The following is a 21870-nucleotide window of genomic DNA, read 5'->3' as shown; positions in this document are numbered from 1 at the left end:
ACTGTTCTTGAGCCTACTCAAGAAAAGAGCTCTCAGCCGGGCAGTGGCTCACGCCTGTAATCCTAGCTACTCAGGAGCCTGAGATCTGAGGATCAAGGTTCAAAGCCAGCCTGGACACTAAAGGACCTGAGACTTTTATCTCCAATTAACCTCTAGAAAACAGGAAGTGGGGCTTGGCTCAAGGATAGGGTGGTAGTCTTGAGCTGAAGAGCTCAGGGACAGTGCCCAGGCAGAGTTCCAGCCCCATGACCCCCCCTCCCCCCCACACAAATAGAGCTCTACCACTTGAGCAGTGCAGCACCACTTATGGCTTTTTCTATGTATGTGGTACCAAGGAATTGAACCCAGATCTTTGTGCATGGAGGGAAAAAGCTAAGTGAGAGCACAGGCCCTGAGTTCAAACTGCAGGACCAGCAAAATAAATAAATGAATGAATACATGAATGAGGGAAAGAGAGAACTGAACTCCAGAGATGAGCAGATGACAGGCAGTGAATGGAGAGGGAGGGAGGAGAGAGGGAGAGAAGGAGCAAAGGAGGGAGGATGGGGAACAGCATAGGGCAGGGCCAGAAGAACCAGATACACAGCTGGAGGCACTCTGTGGGGAGCTCTGGGGGAAGCCAGGCCCAGCTGGCAGACCCGACAAATGTGACCAGGCAGACTGGGCAGAGAGGCTGATGCTGGATGTTGAAGCTTGCCTGCAAGCTTTAAAAGAAAAAGCCTACAGCCAGGTGTTGGCAGCTCATGCCTGAAACTCTAGCTACTCCGGAGGGTGAGACATGAGGTTCGAAGCTAGCCTGAGCAGAAAAGCCCATGAGACTCTGCAATTGATCATACACACATGCACACACACACACACACACACACACACACACACACACACACACACACTCAACCTGAAAGTGGAAATATGGCTCAAAGGGTCAGCTTTGAGGATAAGAGCTAAGCAAAAGTGCAAAGTCCTAAGTACTGGCACACACACACACACACACACACACACACACACACACACACTGCCTGGACTCACAAATGTGGAATGCAGTGTTCATACCAATGGGGGAAAGAAATCACACATGGGGCCATTACTAACACCACACATTTAGTAAGATAATTTGGACTGGCCCCAGGGGCCAGCAAACCCTTCCCAAGTCATACCAGGACAGACACTAGAGACCCAACCTCTGCAGGTGTCAGGAGATGAGAAATCCTTAGCCGCAAAGAATCAGCCTTGGTTACATCAGACAAGCGTGGTGGGGTAGGCTGGTCTGGGCACATGTTCCCCCTTAGTCATCCCTCAGCCTCCTGCTCCTGAAAGCCCCTGACCATCAGTCATAGCCCAGCCACGAGCAGCTTCACCTCTTCCTGACCTACTACAATCGCACCACGTCCACTGTTCAGAAGAGGAAGAGGCATTGCAAGCTAGCCTATCCCATCGCCCCTGGCTCCCCACCATCTATCATGTATTTCTCTCCCCCCACTCCAGGTCTCCAGGTCTTCCTGGGACTTCCACTTGCTGACTGGTCCCCACTGGGGCTCCCTGGAAACAGCTCCTAAGCCCTAGGTGGAGAATAGGCATAGGAACCTTGTGTTTTCTTTGTGCCAATATTGAGGCTTGAACTCAGGACCTGGGCCATATCTCTTAACTTTTTTGTTCAAGGCTGCTGCTCTACCACCTGAGCTACAGTTCCACTTCCAGCTTTTTGGTGGTTAATTGTAGCTAAGAGTCTCTGGTTCGTCTGCCCAGGTTTGCTTTGAAATATGATCCTCAGTTCTCAGTCTCCTGAGTTGTTAGGTTTATAGACACAAGCCACAGTCGTTCCAGCTAGCCTCATGGATTTTTCTCCTATTGTCTTATCTATTTTGTCCTTTTCAGTATGTCTGTGGGTGAAACCTCCTAAGGGTTGAAAATGAGACCTGTGCAGGGGAAATGAGCAGCTCTGATAGGGTGTACCTCAACTTTCTTCAGCCTCAGAGGCAGTCAGTGGAGGCAGGGACAGCCATGGAGATGTATGCAGGATTTTCCCATCATGTGAGGGTCAGGCTAATTTGGCTACTGTTCTCTGTTTATTCTCAGTGACTCTGAATATAGATATGCTGTCATTTGTCAGATTAGATCTGTGACAACATATAGGTGGCTGATTAGAGAAGATCACTCAAAAATAAGCAGATGCACAAGGTGCTGTAGCTCATACTTGAAATCCTGGCTACTCAGAAGACTGAGATCTGAGAATCATGGTTCAAAGCCAGCCTGGGCACTAAAAAGTCCATGAGACTCTTATCTCCAATTAACCACCAAAAAAACCTGTGGTGCTGTTGCTCAAGAGGTAAGGGCAGTATTCTTGAGCTGAAGAGCTCAGGGGAAACGTCCAGACCCAGAGTTCAAGTCCTACAATGGACCAAAAAAAAGAAAAAAAAAGATAGCAGATGCTGATGGGAAAGTGGCTTCATTGTAGAGTGCATGCCTAGCATGCACGAAGCCCTGGGTTTGATTCCTCAGTACCACAAACGCAGAAAAAAGCAGGACGTGGCACTGTGACTCAAGTGGTAGGGTGCTAGCCTTGAGCAAAAGAAGCTTAGGGATAGCACTCAGACCCTGAGTTCAAGCCCCAGGACTGGAAATAAAAAAGATAAGCAGAGGCATGTCCTTAATTTGGATAAAGAACCTGCCAGACTAGGTTCATCTTGCTACATCTGCTGGCATGGCCTAATTTTTTTTTTGTAGCTATAAATGCCTAGCATTACCTGTTCTGCACATCTGGCATGACCTGCCAGTTTAGTCATCTGCTCTTCAGCTTCAAACAGCTGTAGGGGCCCCGCCTCCACTCCACCTCCTGTCCATCTGGGGTCCCCTCCCCTTTTTTTCCTTCCTGGAAGCACCTGGATACACCAGATCCACAAGTCCTGATGTCTTTAAAAGGATTACTCTCTGAAATAAAGCTCAGTTGAGAGTGGAGCTATTTGACTCCAGTGGAAATCCAAAGGCCAATATCTTCCATCTGGACATCATGAGGGTCAGAGTGGCCCTCGTACTCATCATGCTCTGTGGCCTGGCATGGGCTGGTAAGTTTCTCTGTGGTTAACATGGCGTGGGGAGAGGTCTTGCCTAAAGAACAGAGGGGATGGGCCATCTGGCAGAGAATGAGGTCAGTGGGATGAGGGAAAGTGACCTCTATCCTCTAGCCATGGGGAGCTTTGGGCCTGGCTGCAGGCCTGGTCTCTGCAGGATAGGCTGGGTGGGATGGAGGAGTTGTAAGGATGATGGACTAGTTTTATGGAAGCCCTTGACATCTTGGAGGGCCAGCTCCAGATATCACTGGTCCACACTTCTTACCTCCACAACGTGTTTTCTTGGAATACTGTAGGGTGTGGAGCTGGGTTTGGGGTCTACTGGTTGTGCTGGATTGGTTATTTTTGGTCACTCTCCTCTCTGCTCCTAGAGATGGGTGAGGTTGTCTGAAGTGTGTCACTTTGATCTAGATAAGGCCTTGGAACACAGGCAAGCACAGGAGGAAAGGAGACAAGCCTGTGATCAGAGGTGGGCCATGTCTCATGTGGGGCTGTGAGAGTGGCCAAAGGAATGGGTCTTTATCCCAGTGTTAGGGGTACTAAAGAGTACAGAGGTGAAGACAGGCACCAGTGGCTTATGCCTAGAATGCTAGCTACTCAGAGGCTGAGACCTGAGGATCACAGTTTGAAGTCAACTTGGGCAGGGAAGTCCTTGAGACTCCTTTAACTACCAAAAAACCCCCAGAGGAATAGAACTGTGGTTCAAGTAGTAGAGCCCCAGCCTGGAGTGAAGATGCTAAGGGACAGTGTCTAGGCCTTAAGCTTGAGCCCCAGTACTGGCATGAGAGAGAGAGAGAAAGGGACAGAAAGGGGGGGGGCACAGAGACAGAGAGACAGAGGCAAGAGATAGAGACAGACAGACAGCAACAGAGTGAGAGAAGGGAAGGCATAGGGAAAGAAGGAAGAGAGAAAGGGACACTTGGCTGGGTCCATAATCTCAGGGGTTCTGGGAATGGCCAGGACAGAGGAAAGGAACACCTTTCTGTTTTGTAACTGTACAAAATGCTGATGCTGAAATGTTGATTGGTGGTTAGTGGGTTGGGAGGCAGGAGTGCCAAGGGAGGGGGCCCAAGCTGAAGGGTGTGGGCAGAGTCCTCCTCTGCCTCCAGAGAGAGTCAGAGCTTGATGTGATTTTTACCCTCCCAGGCTGATCCTGCCTGAGATTGTTACAAAGAGCAAACATGATTATTCTGGTGGCTGGGTGTTGGTGGCTCACACCTATAATCCTAGATCCTCAGATCTGAGGACACTGAGATCTGAGGATAGCAATTTGAAGCCACTATGGACAGAAAAGACTATGAGATTCTTATCTACACTTAACCACCAAAAAAGCTAGGAGTGGAGCTGTGGTTTAAGTGGTAGAGCACTAGCCTTGAGCACACAAGCTTAGGGACGATGCCAGAGCTTAGAGGAGTGAAATCTCAGGACCTGGGGAGTTTGGTTAGGATTGTGATCAGTATTTGGCGGGGGTGGGGGTGGTGGTGGTGGCTGTCTCTTGGGGATCATTTCCAGTCAGCCTGTTGATAAAGAGAACCCTAATGGAATTTCTAAATGAAAAATTCTGGTAGGAAAACCTCACTCCTAGGTCTTTCCTGTACCTCTGCCCTGTACTTCTCTGTAGGCCCTGGGAGTAGGGAAAAAGCATTAGAGAGACAAGAGAGTACAGGGCCTTAGACTCAGACTTCCCTGTTGCTTACGGGATGTGGAGTAGATGGTCTTGCATGAAGGGGAGGCCAGTGGAGTTGAACTATCCTCATCTCCTTTTGAGAGGAAATACCTGATTCTTAGGGACTTCCCTGAGATGCCGCGGGTGAGGGCTGCCATCAGACCTGGCTGTGAGCCTGACACAGACAGCAGAAAAGAAAGGCCATAGAAGGCAAGAGGAACGTGCCGGGCGCAGTGGCTCACGCCTGTAATCCTAGCTACTCAGGAGGCTGAGATCTGAGGATCATGGTTCAAATCGAGCCCGGGCACCAAAGGACCTGAGGTTCTTTTTTTTTTTGCCAGTCCTGGGCCTCAGCTCAGGGCCTGAGCACTGTCCTTGGACTTTCTCAAGGCTAGAGCTCTACCACTTAGCCTCAGCACCACTTCTGGCTTTTTTCTATGTATGTGGTACCGAGGAATCGAACCCGGGTCTTCGTGCATGCTAGGCAAGCACTTTAACCACTAGGCCAAACTCCCGGCCAGGACCTGAGGTTCTTATCTCCAATTAACCTCTAGGAAAATGGAAGTGGGGCTTGGCTCAAGGATAAGGTGGTAGCCTTGAGCTAAAGAGCTCAGGGGCAACACCCAGGCCCAGGGGTAGGGTGATAGCCTTGAGCTGAAGAGCTCAGGGACAGCATCCAGGCCAAGGTCAAGTCCCATGATACCCTCCAAAAAAAAAAAAAAAAAAAAAAAAAAAAAAAAAAAAGAAGGCAAGAGGAACTAGACTAGTGTCTGTCCTAGTCCAGCAGACAGAATATGAAACATAAGGAGGTGTGTCATGGCCACGCCCAGATCACCTTTTACGAGATGGCTGCTGCCTAGACTGTCCCAAGTCAACAGAGGCAGGAAGCTGGTCTTGGGGATGAAGCTTTTTGGTTGATGAGGTCTCCATGGAAACAGACATACGGAGAGAAAAAGAGAGATAGATAGAGACAGAGAAGGAAGAAAGAGAGAGAGAGGAGGGAAGGAAGGAAGGAAGGAAGGAAGGAAGGAAGGAAGGTAAGGAAGAGACAGCAGAAGGCATGCCAGAGAGATGAGACAAAGGACAGAAGGTTGCTGGAGCAGTGATCCAGGCTTTGGCCCCTGAGCAAGACTTCAACAAAGCCTCTGTGTTCATGGGAGGCGTGAGGTGGGGGCAACAGCGTGAGTAGCCAGGATGACTGGTCATCTGAGTGTCCCCAGCACAACACAGCAAGGCGCCTGTGAGGAAAACATTCTTCCTACTCCTGCCCACCATCCTCATGTCTCAAGGTCCCTGAGATATGTGAAAATTCTGGGCATGGGGCTCTGACTAGGAGACAAAGCTTTGGAGCAGTGTGCAGTCCACTTGGGTCAGTGGAGTGTCCTCCCGGACTTCACAGCCAACCTTGTACTTGTGGTGCTGGTCTGGTCCATTAAAAACAGGGTGATGACTCGCCCACATTCTCTCCCTGTGGATACAGTGTACTGCCAAGCTGGCAGAGCCAGCAGCTGACCGGGGTTCCTCTCAGGCTGAACAGTTTCCCTTCAAACCTTGGCATTCAGGTGCCAAGGGAGGTTGTTTAAGATTCACGATGAGTTCCTGTGAGCTTGAAGGACACGGTGGCCTCTGGCATTGTAGCCTGTGGGGACAATCCACTGGACTACAACCCTTTCCTCTCGGAGGCTAGGCACAGAATGTCAAGTTGCCTCAGGACGCAAGTTAACTATCACCTGACATCTCTCTTACACAGTGACAATAGATTTAAAACTGGGTGCTGGTGGCTCACACCTGTTATCTTAGCTATTCAGAAGACTGAGATATGGAGGATCCAAGTTTAAAGCCAACCTCAGGAAGAAAAGTTGAAGAGATGCTGTCTCTGAAAATAACCAACCCAGAGCTAGGCTGGAGATGTGGTTCAAATGGTAGAGTGCCAGCTGAGTAAGTAAGCTAAACAAACAAACAAACAGGGAAAGTTGTGAGTTCAAATGAATTGTATTCTCAGTTCCACCCCCAAAATGACAACCACAACCACACAGATAGAAAACAGAACTACAATTCTAGCCCCAAACATTCTGGACCAGAGTCTTAGTTCTCCGCAGTGCTCAGCCATCCCTTACAAGACTGGGTATAAATCTCAGTTCCCAATCCAAACCAGTTAGTAACTCCTCCCTAAAATCTGCCTTTAACTGGTCAGGTCTAAGTGGACCTAGAGACTTGGGTCCCACACAACTGGAGCCAAGCTCCATATTTAGCCAAAGACAAAGCTAGAATTATCTCTCTTCTTCTGCTATCTTCCACCTAACCCATGTAAAGTTGTAATTTCATCAACCAAGTTGATGCTAGCCCAGATTCCTTGCCATAGCTCTCAGTTGAAAGCCTTACTCTACACCTGGTCCATTTTGGGTTTCTGTTTCCTTCTTGGTCCGATGCAGATGCTCATAATGACCTTGACTCTGACCTTGACATTCTGTGCAACCTTCTGCCAGACCCCAAACCCAGCATTCACCACAAGTAAACCTCTGGAACCACAAATGGAAACAAAAGCTCTGTTATTGTCCCTCAAGTCCAGAGTGGGCGGAAATAGCCTCCTGGCTCTGGCCCCACACTGCCTTTGCTGTGGGAGGCATGGTGAAGCCTGTTTGTTTATTTTCTTCCACAATGGTACTGGGTTTGCACTGTTCCTTTTAAAGTTTCTTGTTTTATGTTCCTGTGGTTCAACGCTTGCTTCTTCATACCATGTGGTTGGAGTGAGGGATGCGGTCTGTGGTTACATAACGGAATCTTGTCCCTAAGTCCAATTCTCACCCACACCCACCTCATCCTCTACCCCAGTCCAGACCAGCAAGCAGAAACTCATCTGAATGCATTTCAGAGGCAGGAAAGGAGAGAAAGCTATGACATTGTGGGGAGGGGGCGGGGGTTAGGGGCAGAAGAAAGAGAAGGCAGGTGGCATAATTGAAACAGCATCCACAGATGTGTGACTGTCGATGGTGGCCTGTGACCCATACCCAGCACACATATTTCTTTCTTTAGATGGCCTGAAGTGTGTGTGTGTGTGTGTGTGTGTGTGTGTGGCCACTAGTTCTAGGACTTCAGGTCCTGGCTGCTGTCTCTGAGCCTTTTTGCTCAAGGCTGGTGCTCTACCACTTAAGCCATACCTCCACTTCTGAACTTTTTGCTTGTGATTATTTGGAAACGAGTCTCATAGACTTTTGTGCCCAAACTGGCTTTGAACCAAGATGATCAGCTTTCAGCTTCCTGAGTAGCTAAGATTACAGGCATGTGCTACCAGTTCCCAGCTTCTCTTCCTACTGTCTCATTCTTCTTTGTTCATGTCTTTGACTTCGCCCAATAGGTGATTGAATCTAACACCCTGGTCAGGGCTGAGTTTGGGAATAGTGGTAATAGAAGGTGGTGATGGTATAGGCTTGCCTGCCCATCTAAAGACCTTCCTGGAATGGGTGCTGTAAGGAGTGTTGAGAATCACTAGAGAGCTTAGTTTTGGACTTTCCCCACCTATAGGAAATATGGAGTCGTGCGCCTCTCGCTGTCATGAGAAATTTGACCGGGATGCTAACTGCCAGTGTGACCGCCGCTGTTCCCATCATGGAGACTGCTGTGAGGACTATGAGCACCTGTGTACTGGTGAGGCTTCTTGGAGGGGGAAAGTATCTGGAGGCCTGCTTGGCCTCCAGATACAAGTCCAGGCTACCTAAGGTGTGTCCCACAGTCCAGTAGAGGCCTGAGGGCTCAGTGCAGGCCTTCTGGCTGGGAGAGTCTTTAGGGACAGAGGCAGAGGTCTGATATCTGGCTACCACTAGCCTCAAGTTTTCTAGGAAGTCACTGATTTTTTGTGTTGGTACTGGGATTTGAACTCAGGGCATGTACATTGTCCCCAAATGGAATCACAGCTCCTCTTCTGGGTTTTTGGTTGTCAATAGGAGATAAGAGTCTCATGGACTTTGCTGCCTGGGTTAGCTTCAAACCCAGATTCTCACATCCCAGCCTTCTGAGTAGCTAGGACCACAGGTATAGCCACCAGCATCTGAAAGTTTAAGTATGATAGATATCACTCAGTTGCAAGATCTATTTTAAATGGTCAAGGTGAACAATATCCTGACATTTTAAGTACCTAATTCCACAAAAGAGCAAAACAATGAGCAATAGGTGAAAATGTAGAACATCACCAATTGTTTTTTCTTTTGTCGTTCCCTCCCTCCCTTCTCTCTTTCCTTCTTTCCATCCTTTGTGTGTGTGTGTGTGTGTGTGTGTGTGTGTGTGTGTGTGTGTGTGTGTGTGTGCTGGTCCTTTTTTGGATTTGAACTCAACTCAGGCCCTGGACACCACCCTTGAGCCACAGGTCCACTTCCAGTTTTTTTTTCTGGTGGTTAATTGGAGATAAGAGATAAGCCATGGACTTTCCTACCCAGACTGGCTGGAACTGCAATCCTCAAATCAACTTCTTGAGTAGCTAGGATTATAGACAGGAGTCACCAGCCTCCTGCAGAATAATTTTTTTATTTGCCCAGAATTGTTCTATTCTTCTACAATCCTGCAAACACGAATTGATCTGTAGCAATGACTTCTTGGGTGGAGGCAGGCTGTTATTTTTCTACTTGACAAGAAGGAACCTCAGATTTCCCAGGATCCTTCCCTCCTCTTCTTCCTCACCTTCATCCTGCACCCTTGTTCAGTTTTTATTCTTCAGCATTCGGAACTTGTCCTCTGTACCTCATATCTGTTAATACCTTGTTCTGAAGTTGGGGAACAGAGGACCAGGAGAAAATGGGAAGAGAAATCTTGGAGATGGTTGATGAGTTTATTTCTCTACTTGTAGCTGAAGAAGACCCCACAGAACCCGATGCACACCTGGAGCTAGAAGAAGCCCCTGCCAGCTGTAAGTCTACTCCCCAGATGGGAATGGGGGACAATGGGTGGGTCACCATTTTCGCTGACAGCAGGCTCAGGGAGCTAATGGAAAGGAGAGTGAACAGGAAAGAGAGCCTGAGGCCTGGGGAGGGAAGTGGAAGAACTTTATTTTTAGAGTGGGAAGATTGTGAAAACAACAGACCAAAACGTAAAGTTAGGCAAACTGAAGGAACTTCCTGACTGCAGGGTGTGCAGGAATGGAGTGTTTGTTTCCCTTCCCTGGAGACCTTCAGTGGGAAGGACAGGGAGCTCGGGGAAGGAATGCAGACAGGGCCTGTGGGAGTCTGGTGCGCCCCCTGGTGGTCGCTGGGACCTGGTCTCACGCCTCCTTGTTCTTGGTAGACCTGTACTCAGCACCCAACTCCTGCCAGGGCCGCTGCCAAGAAGCCTTTGACAAACACCACCCCTGCCACTGTAATGACCGCTGCCAGGAATTTGGCAACTGCTGTGAAGACTTTGAGAGCTTGTGTGGTGGCCACGGTCAGTCTGCTCCCTGTGGAGATGCCCAGAGACACAAGGGGTTCTCCAGAAAAGCCATTGTCCAGGTGTGACGCCTGCTGGGCAGCAGCCTGGGCTGAGATTCTGTAAACGATGGTAGCCCAGGCCATCACCCCACACTGATGAGAAACTCGGGGCTGGCTGAACACTCTGTCTGAACACAAGCCCTCCAGGGCACTCTGAGAATCTCCATAGAGGGAAGGGACAAGGGTGGACATTCTGTGGCCATCATGGAATTACCTGTGCTGATGTTCAGAATCTGTTGGGCCCCTGACCTCCAATTACCAGGCCCCTCTTTCCCATATGGCTTCCAGAAAGATCTCACAAGGGGGTGGACACAAAGGCCCATCACACCCCATTCCTTCTGGCTCTGAGACAATTTTCCCCCCTATGTCTCCCAGAGGGTTTCTCCCACAGCAGTGACACCATTACGAAAGAAGAGCTTCGGAGTATCTCTGAGAAGATCTACAAGGCAGACACCAACAAGGCCAGGAAGGAAGACATCATCCTCAACAGTCAGAACCGCATTTCCCCAGCCGAGACCCCAAACCAAGTGGATCACTGCCCAGAGCCGTGAGTTCCCTTCCTACCTCTTGCTTCCCAGGTCCTTCCTTCCTTTGATACTTCAGCTGTTAACATCTCAGGCCAGGCAGGATCAAAGGATGGTCAGAGACAAAGAAGACTCTTTGAAAGGCTGTTGGTGACCCTAGGTGGGGTAGGGTTTCTGTGACTGCTAAAGCTGAAATAGTCCTGATCTTCCTGGAGGGACCTCATGTGTGGAATTTTTGGGAGCACCTGAGCATGGTAGCTCATACCTGCAATCCCAGCTGCTCATGAGATTGAGATCTGAGGATCCTAGTTCAAAGCAGTCTTGGGCAGAAAAATCCCCAAGAGTCTTGTTTTCAGTGAATCATCAAAAGGCTGAAAAAGTGGTAGAGTACTAGCCTTGAGCAAGCACTCACTGCCCTGAGTTTAAGCCCCACTACTAGAACCAAAAGAAAAAAGAAAAAGCAGCTGGAATCGTGTCTGCTTCTGAACCCATCTCTCTGGGGAAGCACCTAAACGGTGGAAGTTTCTAGAGAAGGTTTTTGGCTACATGTGGAGGATTCTCAGTGAGTCTCCATCCATCTGTCCCAGGCTCTTCACCTATGTCAATGAGCAGCTGTTCTCTAAACCCACCTATGCCGCGTTCATCAACCTGCTCAACAACTACCAGAGAGCCACTGGCCACGGAGAGCACTTCAGCGCCCAGCAGCTGGAAGAACAGGCTACCTTCCTCAGAGAGATCATGAAGACAGCCGTCATGAAAGAACTCTATGGCTTCCTCCACAGCCAGAGTGAGTAAGCTGGCCCCAGGCCTCGGGAGGCCGTAGCAACGTGGTAGATTGTCTATGAGAGAGTCAGGCACTGCTGAGATCTCCTTAGTGGGGTGACTGGAAGGGTGGGTGAGGGGATGATAGGGCCCACAGAGAGACATCCGGGAAGGATCACAGACAAAGCAAAGGAAGCCATAGAGAAACTAGGGACCCCATAGGACCTGAAGATTCTCTGTGTGCTGTCTTGGAAACCATTCTCTTTTGGTTATTAGCCAGCTGTGGCTCCCCTATTTTCTGCTTGCATCTCAAGTTCCCCTGAAGGATATCCCTTCTCCCACCCCAAGACAACTGTCTATCACCTTTCCATCCTGAGTTACCATACTTCAGGCAGGCCGTATCCCTGCCTCCTCTCTCTCACGCCTGCACCGGAAGGGAGCGGCCAGTTGTACATTTTTGCAACCCAACAAAGGTTCAGAAAATGCTTTACCCAGAAGAGCTCTGGCTGGAATGTCTCAAGATACAAACCCAATCAAATCCGACCAAAAAAGGTCTTGGCTGTGGGATTTCTTGGCTTTGAGTTCTGGTTGTTTGTTGTCCTTCCTCCAGATTCCTTTCCTGAACTCTGAGCAGCTGGGCTTTGTCTCAGGGGTGGCTTTGTCAAGGTCTCTCCTCAACTGATTGTGGGACTCTCAGAACTAATAATCCCTTCTATCAACTGCCAAGGCTGAGAAAGTGACACCGATTTTTAGGTGAAAGCAGTGGCAGGAACCCATGAGGTTATGCAATCCTGCAGCGACCCCTGGTGTCTTCTCTGTGCTAATACATGAACGAAACTGAAAGCCCAGCCAGGCTGGACTTGAACTAGGTCACAAAGGAGCTCTCGAGACCAGGTTGTTCATTTCACCCCTCTTTCCCTGTCCAGATACCACTGTCCTTCAAAGTTCTAACTCATATCATCTCACACTTATAAAAAAAAAGTTTCAATGGCTTCAGCTTCTGTTGGCTTTGGGTATCACTTGAGAGATCGTAGTAGGGCCCAACTGTGGGCCAGAGAGACGTGTTTGTTTATTTATCTTTTTTTTTTTTTTTTGCCAGTCCTCGGGCTTGAACTCAGCACCTGAGTACTGTCCTTGGGCTTTCTCAAGGCTAGCGCTCTACCACTTGAGCCATGGCACCAATTCCAGCTTTTTCTATGTATGTGGCACTGAGGAATAGAACCTGGACTAGGCTGGCACTGTACCACTAGGCCAAACTCCCAACCCCAGACTTGGTTTGATTCATGGTTCTGTAATTTACTAATGGTGCAATCCTGGTGCTGTGGTTTGGATATGTTTCCCCATATTTCATGTGTTAGAAATTTAATCTTTAACACTGAATGTGAAATTGAGATTTGGAGCTGAGCTCTGTTGAGAGATGAATTCATTCCTAGATGAGTGGATGATCAAAGGAGTAGTAGCTTGGTTATGAAAAGCAAGCTCTCTCTGACATGCTTGCTCTGTCTTGCCGTGAGATACCATGATTCCATTAGAAGATCCTCACTGTGTGTCAACACCTTGATATTAGATTTCCCAGACCGTAGTATTGCGAGCCTAACTTCTATTCTTTGGAAATTACTTGGTCTCAGGTGTTTTGTTACAGCCACAGAAAGTGCAGTAAGACCTTTGACCAAGTTGTTTTACTCCTTTGAGTATTATCTGTGAAATAAGCTGCTTTTTTTTTTTGGTGGGGGGAGTAATGTTTTAAAGAGACCCAGTAGAAATCCTGGCAGCTATTTAAATGCTAGTTAGGGTAACTATTTACCTTGGGGAACCATTCTGTTATCACATGCAGATTACGTCTTGTTTTCTTACTGTGTTTTAATCCTTGAAAGGAGCACAGTATTTCTGGTATCTCTTTTGGATCCTCCCCACACAGTTCTGGGAAGTGAACAGTCCGTATTTGACAGTTTTATGATTTAAAACCTCAGCCTGGGCCTTTCTCGTGGGCCCAAAAGGCTTTATGAACATCATGTGACTATCTAATTGGTACCTACATAAAACTTAGTGTAAAGAGAACGCACAGTTCCTTCTTATACCCCCACCCCATCTCTTCCTGTCTTCCCATCTCATAACATCACCACAACCCAGTCCATTTCTCAAGCCAAAAGCCAGAGTCAAATTTAATTTTCTTATTTATTTCATGTTCCCCACCCCATCTCCTCTGCCAGTTAACCTCTTCCACCTTTAAAATACATCCTGGATCTTCCTCAACTGCCAAGCTGCCTCCTCCTCCTTCCTCCTCTTCTCCATTTTCTTCTTTCTCTTCCTTCTCATTCACCTCCTTTTTCTATTTCTCCTCCTTAATCTTTGCCTCCATCTCTTTTTCTTCCTTCTTTCCTCCACCATCCCTTTTCCTTCTTCCTCTCCCTCTTCCTTTCTCCTCTTCCTCCTTCTCCTTTTCCTTCTCCCTCTTCCTTCTCACTCTCCTCTTGTTTTTTTCTCCTCTTTCCTTCTCTTTATTCATCTTATTCTCTTTCATCTCTTTTTTCTCATTCTCTTCCTTTTCCATCTTTGTGTGTGTGTGTGTGTGTGTGTGTGTGTGTGTGTGTGTGTGTGTGTGTGTGTGTTATGGGGCTTGAACTCCGAGCCTGGGTGCTGTCCCTGAGCTGTTCAGCTCAAGGCTACCGCTCTACCCCTTGAGACACAGCACCACCTCCCATTTTCTAGTGGTTAATTAGAGATAAGAGCCTCATGTTCTTTCATGCCTGGGCTGGCTTTGAAAGTGAACCTCAGATCTCAGCCTCCTAAGTAGCTGGGATTATAGGAGTGAACCCTGGCTCTTCCCTCTTTTTCTTTCTCCTCCTTCCTCCTAATCCTTAATCTTCTCTCCCACTTCTTCCTCTTTCCCTTTCTCTCTTCCATCCCTTCTCCTTCTTTTCTTCCTCCTTTTCTCCTTCCTCCTCTTCTCTTCATATTCTTCTTTTTGTCTTCTCTATTTTCTCCTCCTTGTGATTGTTCTCCTCCTCTTCTTTTTCTTTCTTCTATTACATTTGACACAAGGTCTCACAATATAGCCCAGGCTTATCTTAAACTCTTAATTTTCCTGCCTCAATTTCCCAAATGCTGGGATTGTAAGCATGTGCCACCACACACAGCTCTACCACTGACTGCACAAAACATTCGCCCCTAGGCTGGCCTCTTTGCTTTTATGCATATTTTACTTTACTTTTTATTTTTGCCAGTCCTGGAGCTCACTGTCTTGAGCTTTCTTAAATCTAGCATTCTACCACTTTGAGCCAGAGGACCACTTCCCATGTGGTACCGAGGAATTGAACCCAGGATTTTGTGCATGGTAGACAAGTACTCTACCACTAAGCCATATTCCCGGCCCCTACTTTTTTTTTTAAATATCCACAGCCACAGTAATCATTTAGAAACAAAGCCCTTGTCACATACTTTCCTTGCTTAAAATCTTTGTGTCTGATGACCATCAAGAAGTTGCATGCTGGGCCTTCTGGTGCCCGACTTACATGTGTGTGTTTTTTTGTTTTTGTTTTTGTTTTTAATCATCTTTGTTAGTCTTGGATTCCTTATCTGTCACTTGGAAAACCTCACAGGGTCTGTTATTGTCACTACATAGCAGCACTCTCAGAACAGAGCTGGACACACAGGAAGCATCCACACATCTAAAATATGTTTGTATTATTACTGTTGGGTTGAGATCTGGGCTTCCTGGCATGGCTTGCAGGCTCTAAGGTCCATTACTTTCAGACCTTCTCTCCAGCACTCTTTCCTCTCACTGTCCCTCAGACATAGAAGCATCCTCTCCCCAGATCTCTTGGAGATGTTGAGATCTTTGATTACTGCTACCCTCTGGAATATTCCTTTTTGATCTTCCCTTTTGGAAGAGTACATGTCTTAGTTTGTTGTATGTTGTTATAACAGAAAAGTAGAGGGAGGGATTTATAGCATACACAAACACATTGGTTCACAGTTCTAGAGAATGGGACATTTAAGATTGAAAATTAGCATCTGACTGGGTGCTGGTAACTCAGGCCTGTGACCCTAGCTACTCAGGGGGCTGAGATCTGAGGCATAGCTCAAGGCCAGTCTTGGCAGGAAATCCCTGAGACTTCTAATAAAATTAGCTACCAAAAACAGAAAGTAGAGGTGTAGCTCCAGTGGTAGAATGCCAGCCTTGAGAAAAAAAAAAAAAGCCAAGCAAGATCACAAGATCCTTCAAGGCCAGGACTGGAGAAAAAAAGAGAGAGTGAGAGCATCTGGTAAGGGTCTTCATGCCCTATCATGCTTGGTAGAGGGAGAGAAAAGAAAGAGAAAAGGGGGCCAAGCACATTCTTTTAATGAAGATCACCTCCTTGATAAGGGACCCACCCTCACAAAATAGGATTCATTGATTCCCTCATTCATTTGTTCATAATGACAGAGACTCATGGCCTAATCATCTCTTAAAGATTCTACCTGTTAATTCTGATATATAGTATATTAAGTTCCCAATCCAACTTAAGCTTTGGTGCAGGGGAGACACATTCAAAACATAGCACCTCAAACCCATCTTCATCTATAGTCAGTATGAATTAAGTTTTTTTTATTGTCTTCTCAGCACTTTCATTTCCCTTGTGATCTCTTGGCCTTGCATTTTTATTTGGCTTTTTTGCTTTGTTTTTGGTCAAGGTTGACATTCTACCACTTGAACCAGAGCTCCACTTCTAGCTTTTTGATATTTGACTGGAGTTAAGAATCTCAAGGACTTCCCTACCTGGGCTTGTTTTCAACCATGATCCTCAGATATCAACTTCCTGAGCAGCTAGGATAACAGGCATGAGTGACTAGAATTCAGCTCTTAACACTTGATGAAATGATGTTATTCATTTAGTGTTTCCCTGTTTATATTTTCCCTTTTCCTGGAATGTAAATTGTAGGGACAGAGATCCTGCCCTTATTTTTCCCTGCCCACTCTGCAGCCTTCAAACCTGGCCCTGGTACACAATGTGGGGTGGGCAGCTGATTGTGTTTGTTGTTTGAATCCCTCTTTGTCTAGTTGTTCTGGAACAGATAGCCTTTCCTGGTTTTCCAAGTCCTAGCCCAGAATCCTTTGTACGCTTTTCCACAGATCGCTACAGCTCAGAACAAGAGTTTGTTGAAGACTTGAAGCACATGTGGTTTGGGTTGTATTCAAGAGGCAGCGAAGAGGGAGACTCCAGTGGCTTTGAACATGTCTTTTCAGGTGGGATAATTCTGCTTGGAAAGGAAAAATGGGAGGGGTGAAGAGGCTTGGCTTTGGTCTGAGCACTGATGAAAGAGCCTATGCCAGCTAGCCACAGGACTTGTGCATGCCCCACCCCGCAGGCTAGAAGAGTGGAAAGTGATTGGCCGTGGTGACAGTCTCTCATAGAGTATCTGGGGGAGGGGAGTGAAAGATCAGATACTGGATCTTGCAAGGGGCTAATATCTAGGATGAGTGACTGTTTAGAGGCAAGGTTGGTCTACCTTGGAGCCACCTTCTGCTTCCTTCCACAGAGCCAGAGTCTCTGCTCTTGCCTGTCCCACAGGCTCCCACCAAGGCTGGCTTGTTCCTGGAGAAATCCTGGAGAGGAGAATGCGGCAGCATGGACCAGAGAAAGGATTGTTCTTAGGACCTCAGCTGAAAGGAGAGATTGAGAATGTGAAGGGTTCTAGGCCATCAGACAAGTGGCTAAGCCAGTGGATATTCTAGAAACTGAGCCTGCAGAAAAGAGAGAGACAGCCTGGGATCAGGGTAGTGGAAAGATGACAGGACAGGAAGGAAGTGCCGGGCACTTACCTTGCTCTTTGCTTTTTTCCTTTGATCTTTGTAGGTGAAGTCAAAAAGGGCAAAGTCACTGGCTTCCATAATTGGATTCGCTTCTACCTACAGGAGAAGGAGGGTCTGGTTGACTACTACAGCCACATCTATGATGGGCCGGTGAGTCCTTGGGCTAGGAATCAAGCCTTACAGTGCCTCACTTCCCGCCCTCACTCTCCTCATCCTTGCTTCTCACCCTGGTGTGAAGCAGCAGTGCAATGGAAACTGGGAATCTGGTGATCTTATTTGGTGGCTTAAACCAGCCCAGAGATGGAATATCTTCTAAACAGTGAGCTTGTAGAAAATGCAGGGGCCTGGAGAGAAAAGATTCCATGTATAGGCAGGATACAAAGGTCAGAAGAGGATTCTCAGAGGGGAAAGCCAGAGATCTGCATGTACCTTCTATGCCACTGCTCTGAGAATGTAACTGAAAGAAGCCAAGTGTTGAAGCCTCACACTTCAGATTACAAATTCTAGCTACTCAGCAAGCTGAGATCTGAGGATTTGTGGTTTGAAGCCAGTCTGGGCAGGAAATTCCATGAGATTCTTAATTCCAGTTAACCACAAAGCTGCCAGAAGTAGAACTATGTCTCAAGTGGTAGATCACTAGCTTTGAGCAAAAATGCCCAGGGACAGTGCCCAAGACCTCAGTTCAAACACCAGGACTACCACAGAAAAAGAAAGGAAGGAAGGATGAATGGAAGAAAGGAATGAAAGAAGGAAGCAAAGAAAGAAAGAATGAAGGAAGGAAGAAAAAGAAGAGAAAGAAAAATAATATAGCTGGGGCCAGGAGTTTGGTGCCTAGTGGTAGAGTGCTTGTCTAGCATACACCAAGACCCGGGTTCGATTCCTTGGTACCACATACACAGAAAAAAGCTGGAAGTGGTGCTGAGGCTCAAGTGGTAGAGCTCTGGCCTTGAGAAAGTCCAAGGACAGTGCTTAGATGCTGAACTCAAGCCCAGGACTGGCAAAAAAAAAAAGATTAATATAGCTGTAAGTTTCAGCCTGACTTTTCAGAGCTAAACTCTGTGTGCATGTGCATGTGCTGGTCCTGAGGTTTGAACTTGGGGCTTGGACGCTGTCCCTAAGTTCTTTTGCTCAAGATTAGCACTCTACCACTTTGAACCACAGCACCACTTCTGGTTTCCTAGTGGTTGGACATAAGAGTCTCACAGACTCATCTGCCCACAGGCTTCCAATGTCAACTCTCAGAGCTCAGCCTTCTGTGCAGCTAGGAATGCAGGTATGAGCCACCAGAACCCAGCTTTGCTATTTTATAAGAAACCTCTGGTGCCTTACATCATGGTATTACTTGAGCACAATGCCCTCTCTCTTCCAAGTACAAGGCCTGCAGGGAACAGTCACATCCCTGTGACTGTGGGGTAAATGATACGGCCACTGACCGTGACTTCTTTGTCAGTGGCCTTCAACAGATCCCCTCTGCCACTCTTTCCTCTGCAGTGGGATTCCTATCCTGATGTGTTAGCACTACAGTTCAATTGGGACGGCTACTACAAGGAAGTGGGCTCCGCTTTCATTGGCAGCAGCCCTGAGTTCGAGTTTGCCCTCTACTCCCTGTGCTTCATCGCTAGACCAGGCAAAACGTAAGTATTCAGGCAGCTAGCGTACCAGGAAAGTGACTTGGGCCTCACACTGTCTTTGGCTGGGGTAAGAGTGGGAGGGCTGGAGTCTTCACTCAGTAGCTGAGAAGGCTAAGAAAACTCACTAGACTGGACCTCAGTTTGATCTCTTGGATAATGAGGTTATTAAATTAAATTAATTTAGTGATCACCGAACTTCATCCTAGCAGTGGAATCATCTTCCAGTGTCTTAGCCCCCAGCTGTTTTGTTTTGTTTTGGGTTTGTTTGTGTGTGTATATGTGCTGATGCTAGAGCTTGTCCTCAGGGCCTGGGTGAGTTCCCCTCCCCTTCATTTTTTTTTTTTCCTCAAGGCTGGCACTGTACACTTGAGCCATAGCTCTACTTCCTACTTTTTGCTGACTAATTGGAGATAAGAGTCTCTCAAAGTTTCCAACCTGGGCTGGTCTTGAATTGTGATTCTCAGATCTCAGACTCCTGAGTAGCTAGGATTAAGGTGTGAGTTACCAACACTTACTCTAACTGAAGTTTTATGCAGTAACTTAATATATAAGGATATTGCAAATGGAGTTGTCCTGGGGCTCTGATCCTCTCAATTTGGCTCTGTGTGTGGTAGGGAGAAACCTACAGCCTCAGAGAGAACAGGAGGTAACAACTGGTTCTTCTATTCTCCATCACTTGGGGACTTTTGACCTTCTGACTTCTGAGACAGGAAGCAAACATAGACTTTCTGAGGACTTCTGCTCTAGGGCCTGGAAGTTTGGATTATGCTTAAAAAGATGAGGCATTCTGTTCTTGTTTTGTTTGTTTGCTTTTTAATATAATTTTTGTGCCAGTATTGGGGCTTGACCTTAAGGTCTGCATGCTTCCCTTATTTTGTGTTGTTTTTTTTTTTTGTCAGTTGTGGGACTTGAACTCTGGGCCTGGGCATTGTCCCTGAGCTCTTCAGCTCAAAGCTACCACTGTATTCCTAGAGCCACAGAGCCACTTCTGGTTTTCTGGTGGTTTATTGGAGATAAGAGTCTTTCTGTTTTTAGTGCCTGGGCTGGCTTTGAACCACTATCTTCAGATCTCAGCCTCCTGAGTAGGTAGGATTATAGGCATGAGCCTCGGCACCCAGTGACTTCCCTTACTGTTTTCCACTCAAGGCTGGTACTCTATCTCTTGAGCCATGGCTCTACTTCAGGCTTGCTACTGGTTGATTAGAGATAAGAATCTCATGGACTTTCCTGCTTGGGCTGGCTTCAAACTGTGTTCCTCCGAGCTCAGCCTCCTCTGTGAGAAGTTCTGTTCTTTAAGTGTATGGTAAACAGGGTGTGGGTGGCAAAAGCTGACTCTGATTCTGCAGGACCCACCATCTTGGAGGCTGAAACCTTCTGTAGGGTATGCCTGGAGCCTCTCCTTGGTGCAGACAGAGAAGGGGCAAAGTGGTGGGCACCTCTGATGTAGGCTCTTCCTCCACAGGTGCCAGTTAAGCTTGGGTGGATATCCCCTTGCCATCCAGACCTACATCTGGAACAAGACCACCTACGGGAATGGCAGAAGGTACATCGCCACAGCCTATGTGGTGTCTTCCACCCGATAGAGCTTCAAGCCAGAAGAAGGCAGGAAGAGCTCATTCAGAACTGAGGTGCTGTCTGCTGTGGACCAAAGAGGGGAGAGAGGACCCTGAGAACCTCACATCCCAAATCTACAAAAGGATTCCCCCTCATCCCAAATCTACAAAAGGATCCCCCCCAAAAAAAATCCAGAGGGGAAAAATACCAATTAGGAAAATATAGAGAACTGGTCAACCCTTTATTTTAAGGAACATAACCTAAAAAATAGACTGCTTGAGGGAGAAAGTGGAGCTACAAGCATGCCTTGACCCTGACTTTGATTTAAAGGGCGAGGGGCTACCTCCTTTGCTCCTTTTAGGGTAGGTGAGAGGATAAACCTGATGATATTATTGCTGTGAAAGTGTTTTTAATTGTTCTTAGGAAGATCTACTGAGCAAAATTCAAGGTTTCTATAATGGCTGTTATTATACACAGCTCATGTGGAAGGGGTCCGGGGGAGTGCGATTCATCCCTGCGTTGGGCTGGCCTTTTCTAGAATTAAATCTCAGAGTAGAGTCTGGGAAAATTTGACTTGGGCCAACAGGGTAATTGCTGGAACAGTGAATGGGATGGGGCCTATGGTTTCCTCCAGGAGTGTGTGTGTGTGTGTGTGTGTGTGTGTGTGTGCATGCTGGTCCTGGGGCTTGAACTCAGGCCTTCACATGCTCACTTAGCTTTTTCACTCAAGGCTGATTCTCCACCACTTGAGCTATATACCTCAACTTCTATTTTTTTTATTTTATTTTGTTTTGCTGGTTAATTGGTGATAAAAGTCTAATGAATGTGTCTCCCTTAGTTGGTTTCAAACCTAGATATGATCCTCACATCTCAGCCTCCTGAGTAGCTAACATTGTAGAGATGGATACCCAGGATTGCCTGGCACCTAGCTAGGCTTGAGTGTTTTTGTAGCCAACTCACTATGTGCTTCTAGAAGCTTTCCACTGTATAGATGTTAGGTGCAGCCACAGATTTGTACCTTGGTTTCAAATAGTTTCCTTTTGCTCATTTTTGGAGAGAAAAAAAAATCCTCTGATAAGAGGAAGATTTGGCTATGAGGAGAAAGGAATCCATAGCTTGGTGTCATCCATACTTACATGAAACATCCAGATGTCATCATTTGATCATTTGAATAACAGTAGGGAGGTCAGAGATTCCCTAATGAATCCTCAGTGTTGCCTACAGAAGCCAGGGCTGCCCTGCAGAGCCAGGCTTCTACTGAGGCTCAGGGTGATCATGTTTCCAAATAAAAGTACCTGAAGACCCTGCAAATGGTCTCTTCTTTCTCTATGGCCCTGGACAGCTGGTGTCTCTGTCTTTGTCCTGGAGTAGAGGGTTGGGTATACAGGGTATAGATGGTTGGGAATATAGGCTTTTATTCA

The 21870-nt window shown here is 47.2% G+C and overlaps 1 protein-coding gene across 1 annotated transcript; it reads left to right on the top strand.

The window, feature by feature from the left end:
- Window positions 1-1204: 1204 nt before the first annotated feature.
- Window positions 1205-21760, top strand: Endou (endonuclease, poly(U) specific). The gene is made up of 10 exons (XM_090324670.1): window positions 1205-3059; window positions 8254-8376; window positions 9569-9628; window positions 10003-10140; window positions 10560-10731; window positions 11296-11495; window positions 16584-16697; window positions 17308-17414; window positions 18756-18898; window positions 20358-21760. The coding sequence occupies exons 1-10, from the start codon at window positions 3005-3007 to the stop codon at window positions 20476-20478; spliced, it is 1233 nt and encodes a 410-aa protein (XP_090180796.1). The 5' UTR covers window positions 1205-3004; the 3' UTR covers window positions 20479-21760.
- The last annotated feature ends 110 nt before the right edge of the window (window positions 21761-21870 follow it).

The sequence above is a fragment of the Megascapheus bottae genome, chromosome 2 (assembly GCF_031878675.1).
Source record: "Megascapheus bottae isolate mThoBot1 chromosome 2, mThoBot2.hap1, whole genome shotgun sequence".
Classification (NCBI taxonomy): Eukaryota; Metazoa; Chordata; class Mammalia; order Rodentia; family Geomyidae; genus Megascapheus; species Megascapheus bottae.
The sequence above is the reverse complement of the archived record's forward strand: the minus strand, read 5'-3'. Positions and strand labels throughout refer to the sequence as shown.